This window comes from Salmo salar, chromosome ssa15, assembly GCF_905237065.1.
Source record: "Salmo salar chromosome ssa15, Ssal_v3.1, whole genome shotgun sequence".
NCBI classification, from domain to species: domain Eukaryota; kingdom Metazoa; phylum Chordata; class Actinopteri; order Salmoniformes; family Salmonidae; genus Salmo; species Salmo salar.
Window position 1 is genome coordinate 31,343,164 of NC_059456.1, and position 16,463 is coordinate 31,359,626.

Consider the following 16,463-nt stretch of genomic DNA (forward strand, 5'->3'; position numbering starts at 1 on the left):
AAATACAGTTAGTGTGTGGGGATAAACAGAAACTTTTGATTTCAGCACTTTATTTCCATGACTGATCATGTCCCATGACTCTTGTCCCTCTGCAGCAGACATATGGTGAGCAATATGTTGGAAACATCGAAACGCAATAAAAAAAAACAGTATCGAATCTCAAAACATATAGAATCACAATACATATCGTATCAGCGCCTAAGTATTGTGAAACTATCATTAACTTGGGGTACCTGGCAATTCCCACCCCTACTGGAAACTGGATTTTACTCAGTCAATTTGTCATTGTTCCAGCCAGGTAGCACCACTGTTAACCTCGCTTTTCTTTTGCTGTGTTTCCTTCTCTCTAAGAACCAAAGGAACCCCAGGTATTACACAAAGGGTCAGGGTTTTGCCTTCACCAAAAGACCCCCTGCAGGTAACTCTCTGCTAGCTGAATAAAAAATGACTGCAGCTGACCCGCTGCCTCACGCCTACAAATATGAGCATCCAAAATGGCTGACTCAAACAGCCAGAGGCTGTCCTTGTCAAAAGTAGTGGGACTAGGGTGCCATTTGGGACGCAGGCTGAGAGAGAGGGGACGGGGAGTGCAGATGGAACAGAGAACAGATCACTCTAATCTCTGGGGAACACTACAGCACAGAATTGGTTTTTAATGTATTGCTCATTAAGTTTTTAAAATGAAGATGGACCTGTGTGGCCTCTGTTCTAATGGCTATAATCCCAGTAAACCCGTCTCTCCATGATGAAATCAACGTGTGTGTGTGTGTGTGTGTGTGTGCGTTAGTATGCTTATGGAGTAAACACTGCTTTGATTACACTCATGGACATGAACTAGCCAATGAGTGCATCGTTCAGAAAGGTCAGAAGTCTAACCTAAGTCCTGCCAATTGGCTAGTCAACTTCATTACACGCGGGGCATTGTAGGGGTTGTAGTCTTACCTGCTGTGGCGGTGGACGTGTCTGCATGTAGGGGGGCTGTGTGGGGGCTGCAGGCTGCTGCTGGGGAGGGCTGGAGTACGGGGGCTGGCCTTGTGGCTGGCAGTACCCCCCCATGCCCCCCTGCTGCTGCCTATACTGAGCTGCCATCTGCTGAGAGACAGTAAAGGAGACGTGAGATATGATAGGGTCAATACTCTCTAAAAGCTCACTGTCAATACCCACAGCTCTGCAAGACGTAAAGGATAGACCACTGGCCTTTAGTTCACCAAGACATATCAGCATACAATTAAAAAAAATCCCCATTCAAATACAGAAGTGAATTTGACTAAACTCCCAATGAACGTGATGCAGTATAGCCCAAGTCATTTCCACTCCACTGCCTGCTAGGTTGTTTACCATGCTCTGTACTGGGGTTGACTAATGGCAGTGAGAAGTGATGAACAGGACCCTGGAGGGTTTCTCACCTCTCCAGCCTCAATACATTAACATTGTGTTGACATCAATAATACACACAGCCGCCGTGGCCCAAAGGGTACCCTATTCCCTATATAGTGCACCATTTTTGACCAGAGCCCATAGTGTGCCATTTGGAATACAGCCCCAGCTGCTCTCCTCCTCCTCCATTCATCCAAGCTGTTTGTAACAGTCTTACGTAAGGCGTTTTGGGGAACAGCTGTTATTGGCTCATCCCCCTCTCTGCCTCACCTGGAGTCACTTACTGGCCGTGTTTCTAAGTGTAGAACAAAATACACACCACCGGCGGTCTATAGAACAGACTGATACCTATTGTAGAGTACACCATCGAGAAATCTGGAAACATAACAGGATCGATCATAAGGTTTCTGCAACAGAGGCAGAGTTCAGCATTCCCCTGTTGGTGAAGGGTCCTCCCCCTCAATGATTCAACGATTCAAAAGCCAAGCACAACAACACTAGCCTGGTCATTCTATGAAACATCAGATATCTATGAAACCTAAGAGCAATCTATGATAATGGCTGGGTTATTTCTGTCTGCAGCTCAAAATGGCAGCCTATACCTAAAGTAGGGCACTACATGGGGAATAGGGTGCCATTTGGGACATAAAAGCAGAAACATGGAGGCCCATATGGGAGTGCAGCGCTGAGCAGTTTTACAATCCAATAGCTGTGTGCAATGCTCATCACCCAACAAGCCGTCAGCTTCTGAAGCCTGGGGGGCGTCGAGGCTGTTTTTCCACATGAGCTCATCACTGTGGAACTGAGACAGTGATGTCTGGGAGTCTAACTCAACCTCCCATAGCTCTCTGCCTCTCAGCCCCTCTCCTGAGCCCATTTCCGGGCCAGGCCAAGAGCATCTGAAGGACGTACCACCAGCAGCAGTGGTGAGTGTGTGTTCTCTCCTTCACTACCCCACAAACAGAAAAGCTTTGGATTGGTGTAGTGATGGGCTAGAGGGGAACTCCAAAATGTTCTTATACCAGCTATTTTATTTAAAATCCATGAAGGAAAGTGTCAAACAGTTGCACATTTTATTGTAACGCAACCCCCGCTCTCTGCCAGAACCAGTCTGCATTAACTGCCTCCTGTAAAGTCCCATCAGATAAATACTGTGATCAATATGTCCTGCTATCACTTCAGCAGGCTTAGACCCAATCAGGTGCTGCCATTGTCAGTCAGCGCAGTGTGACTCATTTACTAAGAACAAACTGACAGATACCAAAAAAACTGAGGGTTGGCACTAGTAAGACCTTTGATTAAATGAGGTGTTGGTTACTGAGATAGTACAATGCCAGGCAGGACACAGGGTAATGCAAATACGTCACAATCTCAAAGACGTCTCAGCTAGTGTGCATGATAACGAATCTTTTGGAAGATGCGGCACGGCCTCCTAATCATTAGGTTTGTATGGGCTGTAATAGGTTTCATAGGCCAGACGCTTTCAGACCTCCAGAAATCATTTTATTAGTCACATGTGCCAAATACAACAGGTGTAGACCTTACAGTGAAATGCTTACTTACGAGCCCCTAACCAACAATGGGGTTAAAAAAATAAATACAGATAAGAATTCGAAAAAAAAGTAATTAAAGAGCAGCAGTAAAATAACAATAAAGACAATATACAGGGGGTACCGGTACAGAGTCAATGTGGAGGCTATATACAGGGGGTACCGGTACAGAGTCAATGTGGAGGCTATATACAGGGGGTACCGGTACAGAGTCAATGTGGAGGCTATATACAGGGGGTACCAGTACAGAGTCAATGTGGAGGCTATATACAGGGGGTACCGGTACAGAGTCAATGTGGAGGCTATATACAGGGGGTACCGGTACAGAGTCAATGTGGAGGCTATATACAGGGGGTACCGGTACAGAGTCAATGTGGAGGCTATATACAGGGGGTACCGGTACAGAGTCAATGTGGAGGCTATATACAGGGGGGTACCGGTACAGAGTCAATGTGGAGGCTATATACAGGGGGTACCGGTACAGAGTCAATGTGGAGGCTATATACAGGGGGGTACCGGTACAGAGTCAATGTGGAGGCTATATACAGGGGGGTACCGGTACAGAGTCAATGTGGAGGCTATATACAGGGGGGTACCGGTACAGAGTCAATGTGGAGGCTATATACAGGGGGGTACCGGTACAGAGTCAATGTGGAGGCTATATACAGGGGGGGTACCGGTACAGAGTCAATGTGGAGGCTATATACAGGGGGGTACCGGTACAGAGTCAATGTGGAGGCTATATACAGGGGGGGTACCGGTACAGAGTCAATGTGGAGGCTATATACAGGGGGGTACCGGTACAGAGTCAATGTGGAGGCTATATACAGGGGGTACCGGTACAGAGTCAATGTGGAGGCTATATACAGGGGGGTACCGGTACAGAGTCAATGTGGAGGCTATATACAGGGGGGTACCGGTACAGAGTCAATGTGGAGGCTATATACAGGGGGGTACCGGTACAGAGTCAATGTGGAGGCTATATACAGGGGGGTACCGGTAGAGAGTCAATGTGGAGGCTATATACAGGGGGGTACCGGTAGAGAGTCAATGTGGAGGCTATATACAGGGGGTACCGGTACAGAGTCAATGTGGAGGCTATATACAGGGGGTACCGGTACAGAGTCAATGTGCAGGGGCAACAGTTAGTTGAGATAACATGTACATGTAGGTAGAGTTATTAAAGTGACTATGCATAGATAACAACAGAGTAGCAGCAGTGTAAAAGAGGGGTAGCCATTTGATTAGCTGTTCAGGAGTCTTATGGCTTGGGGGTAGAAGCTGTTTAGAAGCCTCTAGGACCTAGACTTGGCGCTCCGGTACCGCTTGCTGTGCAGTAGCAGACTGAACAGTCTATGACTAGGGTGGCTAGAGTCTGACAATTTTTAGGGACTTCCTCTGATACCGCCTGGTATAGAGGTCCTGGATGGCAGGGAGCTTGGCCCCAGTAATGTACTGGGCTGTTCGCACTACTCTCTGTAGTGCCTTGCGGTAGGAGGCCAAGCAGTTGCCATACCAGGCAGTGATGCAACAAGTCTGGATGCTCTCGATGGTGCAGCTGTAGAACCTTTTGAGGATCTGAGGACCCATTCCAAATCTGGAATAGGCTTTGTCATGCCCTCTTCACGACTGTCAGTGTGCTTGGACCATGTTAGGTTGCTGGTGATGTGGACACCAAGGAACTTGAAGCTCTCAACCTGTTCCACTGCAGCCCTGTCGATGAGAATGGGGGTGTGCTCGGTCCTCTTTTTCCTGTAGTCCGCAATCATCTCCTTTGTTATGATCACGTTGAGGGAGAGCTTGTTGTCCTGGCACCACATGGCCCTGACCTCCTCCCTATAGGCTGTCTCGCTGTTGTCGGTGATCAGGCTTACCACTGTTGTGTCATCGGCAAACTTAATGATGTTGGAGTCATGCCTGGCTGTGCAGTCATGAGAGTACAGGAGTGGACTGAGCACGCACCCCGAGGAGCCCGTGTTGAGGATCAGCGTGGCGGATGTGTTGTTACCTACCTTTACCACCTGGGGCAGCCCGCCAGGAAGTCCAGGATCCAGTTGCAGAGGGAGGTGTTGAGATCCAGGGTCCTTAGCTTATTGAGGAGCTTTGAGGGCACTATGGTGTTGAACGCTGATCTCTAGTCAATGAATTGCATTCTCACATAGGTGTTCCTTTTGTCCAGGTGGGAAAGGGCAGTGCGGAGTGCAAGAGAAATTGCATCATCTGTGGATCTGTTGGGGCGGTATGCAAACTGGAGAGGGTCTAGGGTTTCTGGGATAATGGTGTTGATGTGAGACATGACCAGATTTACAAAGCATTTCATGACTACAGACGTGAGTACTAAGGTCAGTAGTCATCTAGGCAGGTTACCTTGGTGTTCTTGGGCACAGGCACTATGGTGGTCTGCTTAAAACATGTTGGTATTACAGACTCGGACAGGGAGAAGTTGAAAATGTCAGTGAAGACACTTGCCAGTTGGTCAGCGCATGCTCGCAGTACACATCCTGGTAATCTGTCTGGCCCTGCGGCCTTGTGAATGTTAACCAGTTTAAAGGTCTTACTCACATCGGCTGCAGAGAGCGTGATCCCTGTCTTCTGGAACAGCTGGTGCTCTCATGCATGTTTCAGTGTTATTTGCCTTGAAGCGAGCATAATAGTAGTTTAGGTCGTCTGGTAGTATTGTGTCAAATGGACAGCTCTCGGCTGTGCTTCCCTTTGTAGTCTAATGGTTTGCAAGCCCTGCCACATCTGACGAGCATCGGAGCCAGTATAGTACGATTCGATCTTAGTCCTGTATTGCCCATTAAATGGTTCGCCGGAGGGCATAGCGGGATTTCTTATAAGCTTTCGGGTTAGAGTCCCGCTCCTTGAAAGCGGCAGCTCTAGCCTTTAGCTCGGTGCGGATGTTTCTTGTAACCCATGGCTTCTGATTTGGGTATGTACATACGGTCACTGTGGGGACGACATCGTCAATGCACTTATTGATGAAGCCAATGACTGATGTGGTGTACTCCTCAATGCCATCGGAAGAATCCCGGAACATGTTCCAGTCTGTGCTAGCAAAACAGTCCTGTAGCCTAGCATCTGCTTTATCTGACCACTTTTTTATTGATCTAGTCACTGGTGCTTCCTGCTTTCATTTTTGCTTGTAAGCAGGAATCAGGAGGATAGATTTATGGTCAGATTTGCCAAATGGAGGGAGAGCTTTGAATGCGTCTGTGTGTGGAGTAAAGGTGGTCCAGAGTTTTTTTTCTCCCTCTGGTTGCACATTTAACATGCTGATAGAAATTTGGTTAGCATAAGATATTAAAGTTTTGAATCAGGGACCGATGACACTAGGGGAATATCCCAAATGGCACCACATTCCCTTTACAGAGCCCTGATTAATAGAGTGCACTATAGAGGGAATAGGGTGCCATTTAGGACAGTTGACACCAGACCAAAGACAGCAGGATGTGAAGGAAGACATAGCAAGAAGGGAAGCCAGCCTGTATAGTAGACTGAGGAAAATCCATTCCTAATTATCTTGAAATATTAAGGTTGATCTCTGAATGACATCTCTAATACGGGCTTGTCTTCTCTGCTGCATCTCTTCTCTCCGTGCTGGCCGGCCATCCCCCCCACCCTCGGAGGGAGGGTGCGGGGAACACAATCAATATAAAATAGCAAAGCGGGGCCCCGGTGGTATCTGAATAGTTGAAGCATCCAATTTCAGGTGGAATCCATGAGGTAATGGAGAAGGGGCCATCTGGGGCCCGGCGCTGATAAAAGTCATTACATGCTCCGTCTCTCTCCAAGACGGAAAAGCAAGCAGAGCTGACACTAACACATAGAGCCCTAGGGTCAAACTGGAAAATGCTGCCGATTTCTAATGATGTAATGATGCAATGATGTGATAGTGGTTTTCTACCATCGTAGAGATGACGTTTTCTTTGGGCAACGCAATTCCTGCTATTTTCAAAGCTGGTGTTGTGAATATTTACATTTAGGTGATTTAACAGACACGTATCCAGTGCCACAAAGGCAGTATCAATATGACATTGGTATATGACAAGATTACAACTGCAGAACAATTCCTAGTGTGTGTGTCATGCATGGCCCATGCCAAAGTGGAGGGCATAGAAAGCTGTTATCTATTCATATCAACAAGGGTTTCCATACTTTTTTTCAGCACCTGTCACTGGAAGGATAACAGCTGGAATGAAAGAGGGCCAACTGTGAAACAGAACAGCAGCAAAGCCCAGGGAATTGACTTTAATCAGCAAAACAAACAGTGTGTGTGTGTAATATATATACATAAGTAAGAGAGCGAGCGAGAACAGTACACAAATACTACTGGTGAGGCCGACTTTAGTCCTCATTTAGGACCATCATACATCATGCTACGTCAGCAGCCTGGTCCCATGTGAGGGCCACTGCCAGGCCATCCCTGGAGGAGCGTTAAGAGCCAAGTCCAACATTCTGTCCGGGGGCTAAATATAGCAGCAGTGCAGTCTGACTCTAACCAGAATAGACTGACTCAGCCCAGCCTGGCCCACATTGCTCTGCCAGCCATGCTGCATGTCAACAGATCCCTACACTCAGTCAGAGCCCCGCCACCCACACAGGGGTTGTGACACAACCTATTCCCTATATAGTGCACTACTTTCAACCCGGTCCACAATGAACAGGGTGCCACCTGGGATGCAACCACGGACAGGCAGGCACACCGACAGACCCATGCCTTCTGCGTGATGGGACAACAGGCCAACACTTTCTTTAACCTGCAAGGTGATTGTCATTCAAAACCCACACAGCTCTGAAGAGCCCTCTGCCTTCCAGTCACTGGTGTAACTGGTGAAAGGGCATCCCAATGCGGTTCATTGTAAAAGTGAGTACGTCATGTGCTAGCTCCTGAATGCTGACAGTAGTCTGTAGAGAAGTAGCCTATATTGCAATGGCAGACATTTAGGCAGTGGTTGACGACTAGCCTAAAATGGAGAGCATACCTGCTGCTGTTGAGGATACTGCATTCCACTCACGCCCATCTGAGCCCTCCCAGGCATTCCCATTGGGTAGCGGTGAGGAGAAGGTGATCCGTATGGTTGGCCAGGGTAGGAGCCGCCCCCGCCCTGCTGTTGCTGGGAGTAAGGGTTGTTGCCCATGCCGTAGAGCTGAGAGCGCTTCATCGCCATGGCGTCTATTGGTGGCACCTAACAGAGAGAGATGGGAGGAGTTAGCACAAGATTTGGGCTTACTATGCTTTAGACATTTTAGAATACAACCAACAGCTTGCAAGGTCAAAGGCCCCTTCCTTCTCATTCGCGGCAGGTACCCTAGTGGTTAGAGCGTTGGACTCGTAACCGAAAGGTTGCAAGATCAAATCCCCGAGCCGACAAGTTAAAAATCTGTCGTTCTGCCCCCAGCTAACCCACTGCTTCTAGGCCATCAATGTAAATAAGAATTTCTTCCTAACTGACTTGCCTAGTTAAATAAAGGTCTAAAAATATATCTAGAGTCTAACCTAGACTAAGAGAAAAACTAGTAAGAAAACGATAGTGACATGGTCCAATTCTGACTACCACTACTCAAATTCCAGTATATGACAGCGGGCTAGAATTGATGTAGGCCGATTCCCCATGTCTTGCAAATTACAAAAGTAGTTTTTATAGGTTTCAATACATCAGATTTCTCCATCACTCCACCGGAGCCCTATTAAATAGCCTGAGGTTCGTAGTCAGGTCCAGGGGTTGGCAAAGATATCCGGGATAATGTGCCGTCAAGTGCTTTAGGAGTCAGGTTATTCTCCAGAGGCTCGGCAGGCTGTGCCAAAAAAGAGTGAGAGCAATTCAAACTAATCTTCTCATGTCACTGCTAAATTCAGGCCAATTGAAGCAGCACTTAAAGAAAATGTGAGCAATCGAGAAAGCCCAAGGGGCCACTTTAAACGAACAGTCTGGGTGTCAGCAGTCATGCCTGGGCACCCTGCGATTTTAACACACGCTCACTAAATGACAGTTAAGGGTAGGTTATCCAGAATAAAAACGATTCAAATGTTTTCGCTGTAGCTCAGATGGGATTATGATCAATGAAAGCAAATTGGAGGATGCTGTACCAACAATCCTTTGTAGAAGTATTGTACATCTGGCAGTACGCCTAATTTGAATTAATCAACTTTGTTCAAAGACAGAAACAAAGCAATATTTTTATTTTACACTTGCCAGAATCCAGCATGGTAAACTCAAATGACTAACAGTCTTAAAAGAAAACCGTCGCACTACAAAAAAAACGACTAGATCATCAGATAGAGAAAAAGCTACTTAAATCCCAAACACTACACTTTCTGAACTAAATACACACACAACACTTCGTCTAATGAGGTCGAAAACACAAGAATGCTTTTCAGGTACCAGCAGTAAACATTCAATTTTGTGTTGTTCTTACTCCATTTTATGACCTGTAACTGGTTTCAATCCGTTCGTAAACACCACACATGAAGGCGTTGTAGGTCCATTATTTTGATAAAGTCTCACCCCACAAATGAAAGACTGGAGAATATAGCTGCAGAGCAAAGAATGATGGGATTTTTTTTTTAAACACAAATAGGTCAAGCTTGTTTTCGTATTTTCCCTGTATTAGGAGTCCAGTGAGCAAAAAGCACTCAATTTCTGCCAGCTAAACACTTCTGTCTGCTGTAGGCTAATCTACCAAACGAGGGCTTGCTGTCAATGTGAATGAGGCCATTCAGATGGGGAAATCCTACCTACAAATCAGCAAAATAAAAGGATTGCATCCTAAATGGCACCCTATTCCCTTTATAGTGCACTACTTTTGACCAGAAACATATGGGTCCTGGTCAAAAGTAGAGCACTGTATATGAAATAGAGTGCCATTCAGGACAGATTAAATACTGAATCCCAGTGCCATGTGTTCAATTCACATCACAAGAGGGTGGGGAGGAGACATCAAACCTGCATCTGGAGAGGGAGGAGTAAACTATGAAGAGAAACCCAGCACATATGCCTGGGTTGAGTTCCTAAAACACAATCTCAGGTTTGTCTGTAACCCTACACTACGGGTAACCAAAGAGCACAGGACGAACCGTCTCCAACCCACAATGAAGTGGACGTCCAGACTCACTGACGTCCAGACTTGAATAGAACCATCCTGCACATCACAGGCAAACCACAGAATTTACCACATCATCTGGCTATATCCACACACTGCATCTACAACGTAAACATATCCACTTGTCAAAATGTAATAAAACTAGAGCTTTGATGGCAAGAATGTCAGACCAAAGCCAGCATCACTCCCTTCATAGTGCTTCTGATGCGCCAAGGTCCGTGTGCTCAAAGCCAGAATGAGGGAGAGCTGCAGAAAAACAGGACATGTCCTCTTTTAAAAAGCCTAATTTAAGACTCAATTACAATACCTCAGTGAAGATAATCATCGACTTTCAAAGCAGAAATGTTTATTATAGGCTTGTCAGTAACAGAATCTCAGAGCATGCTGGAGACAGCAGGAATTAGCTAGTGAATACAAGAATAAACTTCCATCTGAAAAGTCCATATTTTGTGTAGTGCAGCAGTTTGCGCATCTTTAAACACTGTGGGGGGCTTAGCCGTGGGGAAATTAAGCTACAATAGAGACTAGAGTGGCTGTTAAACACTTTCAGAAAGAAAGCCTGTCTAATGGAGGGGTCCGTCCACAACATGCTCACATTTACAAAAGACGTCAATGCTTTCAAACCAGGCACTTCTTGGTAAGTTATCACAGTGCAGGCCTGAAGAGAGAGTGTTTTCCAGCTGAGGTATTTAGCTGGCTGATTGTGGGATCGGGCACATGGCTAATTTGCATGTGTGAAGGCAGACCACATAATGAAGGGGAGACCACATAATGGCCTTCATGTCAAAAACCAGGATCACATCACTAGATAAAAGAGGTCAAGCCACGAGTGTCAGAGATACCATTACACATGGAAACAGAACACAGTCCTGATTCCTCCTCCCCCCCCCAAGTCCTTGATAGGCAGGTGGTAAGAACCAATCAGATGCAAGATTAGGTCAATTAGGAGGTAGCGGTCATATTTAGCGCAAATGTGCTAAATATGCAAGATGGACACCAGCCCTTACCAGGCCTGTCCCTCTGTACAATAGTTTTGGTCGGCCTACACGGTGGATGTTTCATAAACTCATTTCAGAAGAGTATGCGTAGCAGCCCACTAACCGTCCAGTCAAACAATTGATTGCAACACATTTCACTGGAACATGGACAGCTACTAGCACCAGCTCATTCTTTGGCACCTAGCAATATTGGTTTGTCTAAGAAATTGTGACTTCCCATTGTATGCGTAGGATACTGTTGTGTATTCTGGTGGCCTTTCTGTTGACAAGGCTCTCTCTCAACTACAATCTGCCTTTTTGCATTGTAGAAAGCCCTTGAACTGAAATTGGTACTTATAATGCAGCTAAAAGTATGTACATGTTATTTCCCAAAAAGCTTACAAATGTATCTGATGTATCCATACGCAAACAAGCGCTAGCACATGCAATCTACACAAAAGTACATTGTAATATTGTTGTATGTTGGTATTAGACATTTAGTATTGTAGATATGTAGTGGTGTAATAATGTTATATGATGTACTGTTTTATACGTAATGTAAGTGCCTTAATATCTTTGGACCCCAGGAAGAGTAGCTGCTGCAATGGGGATCCCTAATAAATACAAATGTACATTGGATCGAGCCCATATTGATTGTGTCGCCACTTATAAATATCTAGGTCTCTGGACTGATGGAAAGCTATTTCAAAAAGCATACTGATGAGTTAAGAATTAAAATAGGCTTCTGTATAAGAACAGGGCATGCATTTTGTTAAATAGCAGAAACCCAATCATCCAGTTGACATTCATTCTGGCTTTATTTAGACTATGGCAATATCATCTATATGAATGCAGCTGCCACTGGAAGCAGTTTATCATAGCCCACTACACTTTACTGGGGACATAGGTTCAGTACAAGTCACTGCATTCTGTATCAGAAAGTAGGCTGGCCCTCTCAAATATTCTAGATCAATGCACTACTGTCTGTTTGTTTATAAAGCCCTTGTGCAAATGTCTGCCATACCTTACTTCGTTGCTAAATGACAGACATACACACAAATCACCAGACCTGATTACATGGATGGCTAACTGGAGATCCCTTCAGGTTTCCACCGAGTTAGGTAGATCTGTGGGTAGTTGTTTTGCGGAATGATGTCCAGAACGCTTAAGTTTGATGTTTTGGCGCCACTAGGGCAGTTCAGAAGGCTGGTTGATGACTTTTATTAGTGAGTAATGCGTTTGTTTTTCATATGTTCATTTTCTTCAATTGCTTGTACATATTGTGAATTTGTATGATCGTGTGCTGAGCTTCCTTGTAAAAGAGGCCTAGGTCTCAATGGAATTTCCATGTTTAAATAAATTGAAATAATATTCATAAGACGTTCTGAGGAGCACATCTAGCTACTTGGCCAACGCGAGGCCTTCAAATTGGTGTGGCAAGGCTAACGTTAGCAGGCTATGCTATAGCTAGCTAGCAATAGCAGATAACAATTGGAGTGTATGATATCTAGCTAGCTGGATATCAACAAACGAATGTTAGTGTTAACTAGTAAGAATTCTGATTTGTTGAATAAAAGTACATGCGCGTTTTGAGATATGAAACGGATACTTCAATATCTCAGCAGTTGCACAGATCATGTGCTAGCTAGGAAGGTCGATAGTTTTCGCACCCCAGTCTAACGTTTTTTTAACGTTTTTTTTATTTAACCTTTATTTAACTAGGCAAGTCAAGCAAGTCCACAAGTTAAATTTACTACAACATTTGCAATTTATCAGCATGGGTATGCATCCGTTTACATGGTACAGTACTGTAGCTAAAGTTTGAAATGTTGGAGAACAGACTAACTTAACTAGACTTAAGAGACTAGCAAGCAAGCTAACTGTAAGGTCTGGGATCCTCAACCAGAAGTCACCTTGGACAGAAATTGAAATGCCAACTTCAAATCAACCATAACAGAATAGTTAACTAAGTTAGTTAGCTGCCCACAAGCATACTGAATTCAGAAAATGACCATTTGGGTGTTCTCCGTGTGCATGTTTATTTATTCTAAAAACAGTAGAATGTACAAAAGCTATCCTAGCGATGCTGGCTAGCTAATACATTAGCATAGCTAACGTGTCTGTCCATAGCTAAATTAACTAGCCAAGCCGCCTGGAAAGCTTAGTTATAGTTCGGCCAACTAGTAAAAAGTGACAAATATGAGTTCATCATTTACCTGTGATCTGCCGCTTCCTTGTCCGTTGTTTCCAGGGCTCATGACAGGGTGATTTCTTTCTTGTCCTCCCCAACTATGAGTTGTTGAACCGTATTGGGAGCTCAAGTCTTTAGTCAGCCCCATGCTTGATTGTTGTTGTTGAGCAGAAGGATTAGTGTAATCTTGATAGCCACTGCCATATCCCCGCATCATAGGGCTCGGGGATGTCAGTAACTGGTTTAGAGTCGGGGTAGCCCCCGACGGATGCTGCTGACTTTGCCCTGGAAATCTGTGAAACCCTCCAATATTAGCACCACCAGAAGAAGAGGCAGCAGCCATGGCAGCTCTGCTATGATTAGCAGCAGCCGTGTTGCTGATTGGGCCCATCATGTTGTTCCCGTGCCGAGAGGGACTCATCATCCCATAGCCACTGTTACCGTAGCCAGGTCGGTAGTTCGGGTAGTGATTGTACGGGTTGTTTTGGTATCCTTCGTGGGAGTTTTGTTGAAGTTGATCCATATTGTTCTGTTGTACCGAATGCATTATCCCAGACCCTGGGCTTTGTTGTCCGCCATGTTGATCAAAGCAAGGCCCTCCTCTTCCCTTTCCATAATAACTATTTAACTCCGAAACTGAGCTGTTCCCACTTTGGGACGGGTTGATGTTATTAGTTGGTGGTCCCAAACTGGCATGGTCGTACCTGCTGTTAATCCGGTCCTCCGTTTTGCTCGGTTGGTCCTCCTCCTCACTTTTATTTAGCATTTGTTGCTGCTGATGGCGTTCCACTTGATTCCCTAAAACAACGTTCTCTTTTCCTCCATGTTGGCGGTTTCCACTTTCTCCATGTATCGACTGCTGGCTGTTGTGAATTTGGCGTTGTTGGTGCTGAATGAATTGATTGAATGGCTGTTGCGACTGTTGCTGTGGAGGTGTGTGGTGATGCGATGGAGGAGGATCTCCGACACCAACATTTTTCACTTTATGACTGACAAGCGTTCCCGTCTCCATGCTTCCCGAACTCATGTTACAATTTGAAGTCGAAAAAGACTCCGATCTAGAATCTCCACTTTCCTTCTCACGTTGACTCGAATTGTTGTTTACAGGAAAAACTCGAGCTCTGTTTGGGTTCAATTCATGGTGATTGCGTTCTACATTAATAGCATGAACGATAGTCCCGTTTCCTACCCCAAGTACAGCTCCACCAACTACTCCAGATTTGGCAGATTTAAAATCTTGACTCACGCTGCTAGTTAAACTCGACCTTTTCTTACCATTTGATGTTGGGGCTGTTGCCACTTGTGCGGCCATGATCAAGTCCACATCTCAGGCAGAAAATCCAGTCGAGCTAACAAGCTAAACATATAGAAGAAAAGCAGAACACGAAAAGATGCCAGCTAGCTGACGTTAGCGGGAAATGAAAAAGAGCGCAAACAGTGTCGAATATGAGCATAAATACCATCTATGTTAGAGCGAGCTCATGTTGAAAGTTTTGATAAAGACGAGCATGAAACTTTTTTACTTCCATGTTTAACCCGTATACAGGCAAATGCCTTTTCTCTCCAAAGACCATTTAGCCCAGCATGGCAACAGCGAGCGTTGAGAATCGATAGTTTATTTCTCAGCGATCTAGAGGGCTGAATGGCTGACGGTTTCCTGGTCGGGGCGGGGCGAGATTATTCTGAGTAGTGGCACCTGAGCCCAAATAAATAAATATCACTGTTTATCACATACAACAACAAAAAAGTATTTGCATGTTCATAGCAAACCAGGCTGAAAGGGAACATTTGTATGCCTAGATTGGAAATAGTGTTCGAGGGCCTACTTTTGCGATGAATGGTGCTATTGTTTTCCTTGCTTTCTTTACTATGCCTAATCTACTTGTCTGATTGAATTCATTCACCCCATTCACCCATCATATGTGTGGAAATTGTTGACTGTATACTGTACATGTACTCATTCTTCTCTATGCTCTTCTGTTATTATTAAAGTAACAAGAATTGAAAGAAAAATATAAACAGGCCATATGAGAATGTCTGTGTGTTTCCACTTAGACCTAAATGAGAGTGAATATACATGAGCAAATATGTTTTTATTTGATTAGGATCCCCATTAGCTGCTTCTCTTCCTGAATATGTTAGTCTGTGTGATGTTGAGGGATTGACTCACTTGAGGGACCTGTTCAAGGGGGAAATCGTCTGAGACCTCCCACAGAAATGGCAGCAGCAGCCCAGTCAAGTGAAGCAGGGAAAGTGGGTCAGTGAAAACCCACAGAAAGCAGCACAGTACAGCTCCACAGGAACACACTGACACCACAGACCTTTTCTTTCTTTTTTTACAGGGAAGGAATAATACTGCTCCAACACAGCGTTTGCAAGCCTATTACCTTCATAGTGCACTACCCATAGGGCTCTGGTCAAAAGTAGTGGACTATATAGAGAGCAATTTGGGACACGCTTGCAATCAGCACACCTTGTTATACAGACACTTGTCAAACCATCATGCTTTCAATTTCAGGGTTGAGTAAATAACAATATGACAATTGATTTGTTTACTAGTAGGATGGCTTCAAGTGACCCAATATGCAGTGCATGAGAGTGACTGTATTCCCAAATGTGTCTTGAAGACTGACCCGTTCCAGTTAGCCATTTCATAGTCTTCGATGACAGTAGAATAAAAAAAATGCTATACTGTATTTGCAATCCAAGTTCGTGCATCATTTTTTTCATTGGATAAAGGTAAGCAACCAAAGGCCTCTTCTCAAGCAGCTGGTAGCAAGGTTGATGCCAAAGACCTTGTGGATGGAGGTATATAAGAAGGAATCACAATTACTTTTCTCAAATCGCAATGCATTGGTGAAGCTATGAGAGTTCAGACAGCATAGAATTAGATATAAAATGGTAATGTATAGAATGTCTATGACCGGCTTTCCAATAACAAAGCCAGATCGTAGCGTAAATTATGGTTGTGTCTGAAGCATGCATTCTCTGTACAGGCCAGTGTGTTGGCCTGTGAGAAGGAGATTCTTAAGGGTTTTGCAATCACATCTACATACACATGAAGTACACGTCAATGTTAAGTGTACTTCACAGTGTTTTGCAAGTCTGTGTGGCAATGTGCCCTGGATAATTCCACCAATAAAAAACAGACATTGATAATTTTTGTGCCACAATTGTTTGTGTTATATGCACTGTATATTAGAGAATGGCTCATTATACAATTGCTACACACAGACATCAGCAAACTAATCACTACTTTTGATA

At 44.8% G+C, this 16,463-nt stretch overlaps 1 protein-coding gene across 7 annotated transcripts in view; it reads right to left on the reverse strand.

Annotated features, from left to right (window-relative positions):
- Nucleotides 1–14,844, reverse strand: part of LOC106571249 (AT-rich interactive domain-containing protein 1B) — an 88,314-nt gene extending 73,470 nt beyond the window's left edge. For 2 of the 7 annotated variants that reach the window (XM_014144056.2, XM_014144054.2), the window contains exons 1-3: nt 13,225–14,843; nt 7,913–8,116; nt 943–1,092 (exon numbers count right to left, since the gene is read on the reverse strand). In XM_014144056.2, coding sequence (XP_013999531.2) covers nt 943–1,092; nt 7,913–8,116; nt 13,225–14,511 — 1,641 coding nt within the window. In that variant the 5' untranslated portion in view covers nt 14,512–14,843. Of the gene's footprint in view, nt 1–942; nt 1,093–7,912; nt 8,117–13,224 lie in introns of all 7 variants that reach the window. The other 5 variants (XM_014144059.2, XM_014144057.2, XM_045695617.1 and 2 more) reach the window with 4 other exon arrangements.
- Between the last annotated feature and the right edge of the window lie 1,619 nt (nt 14,845–16,463).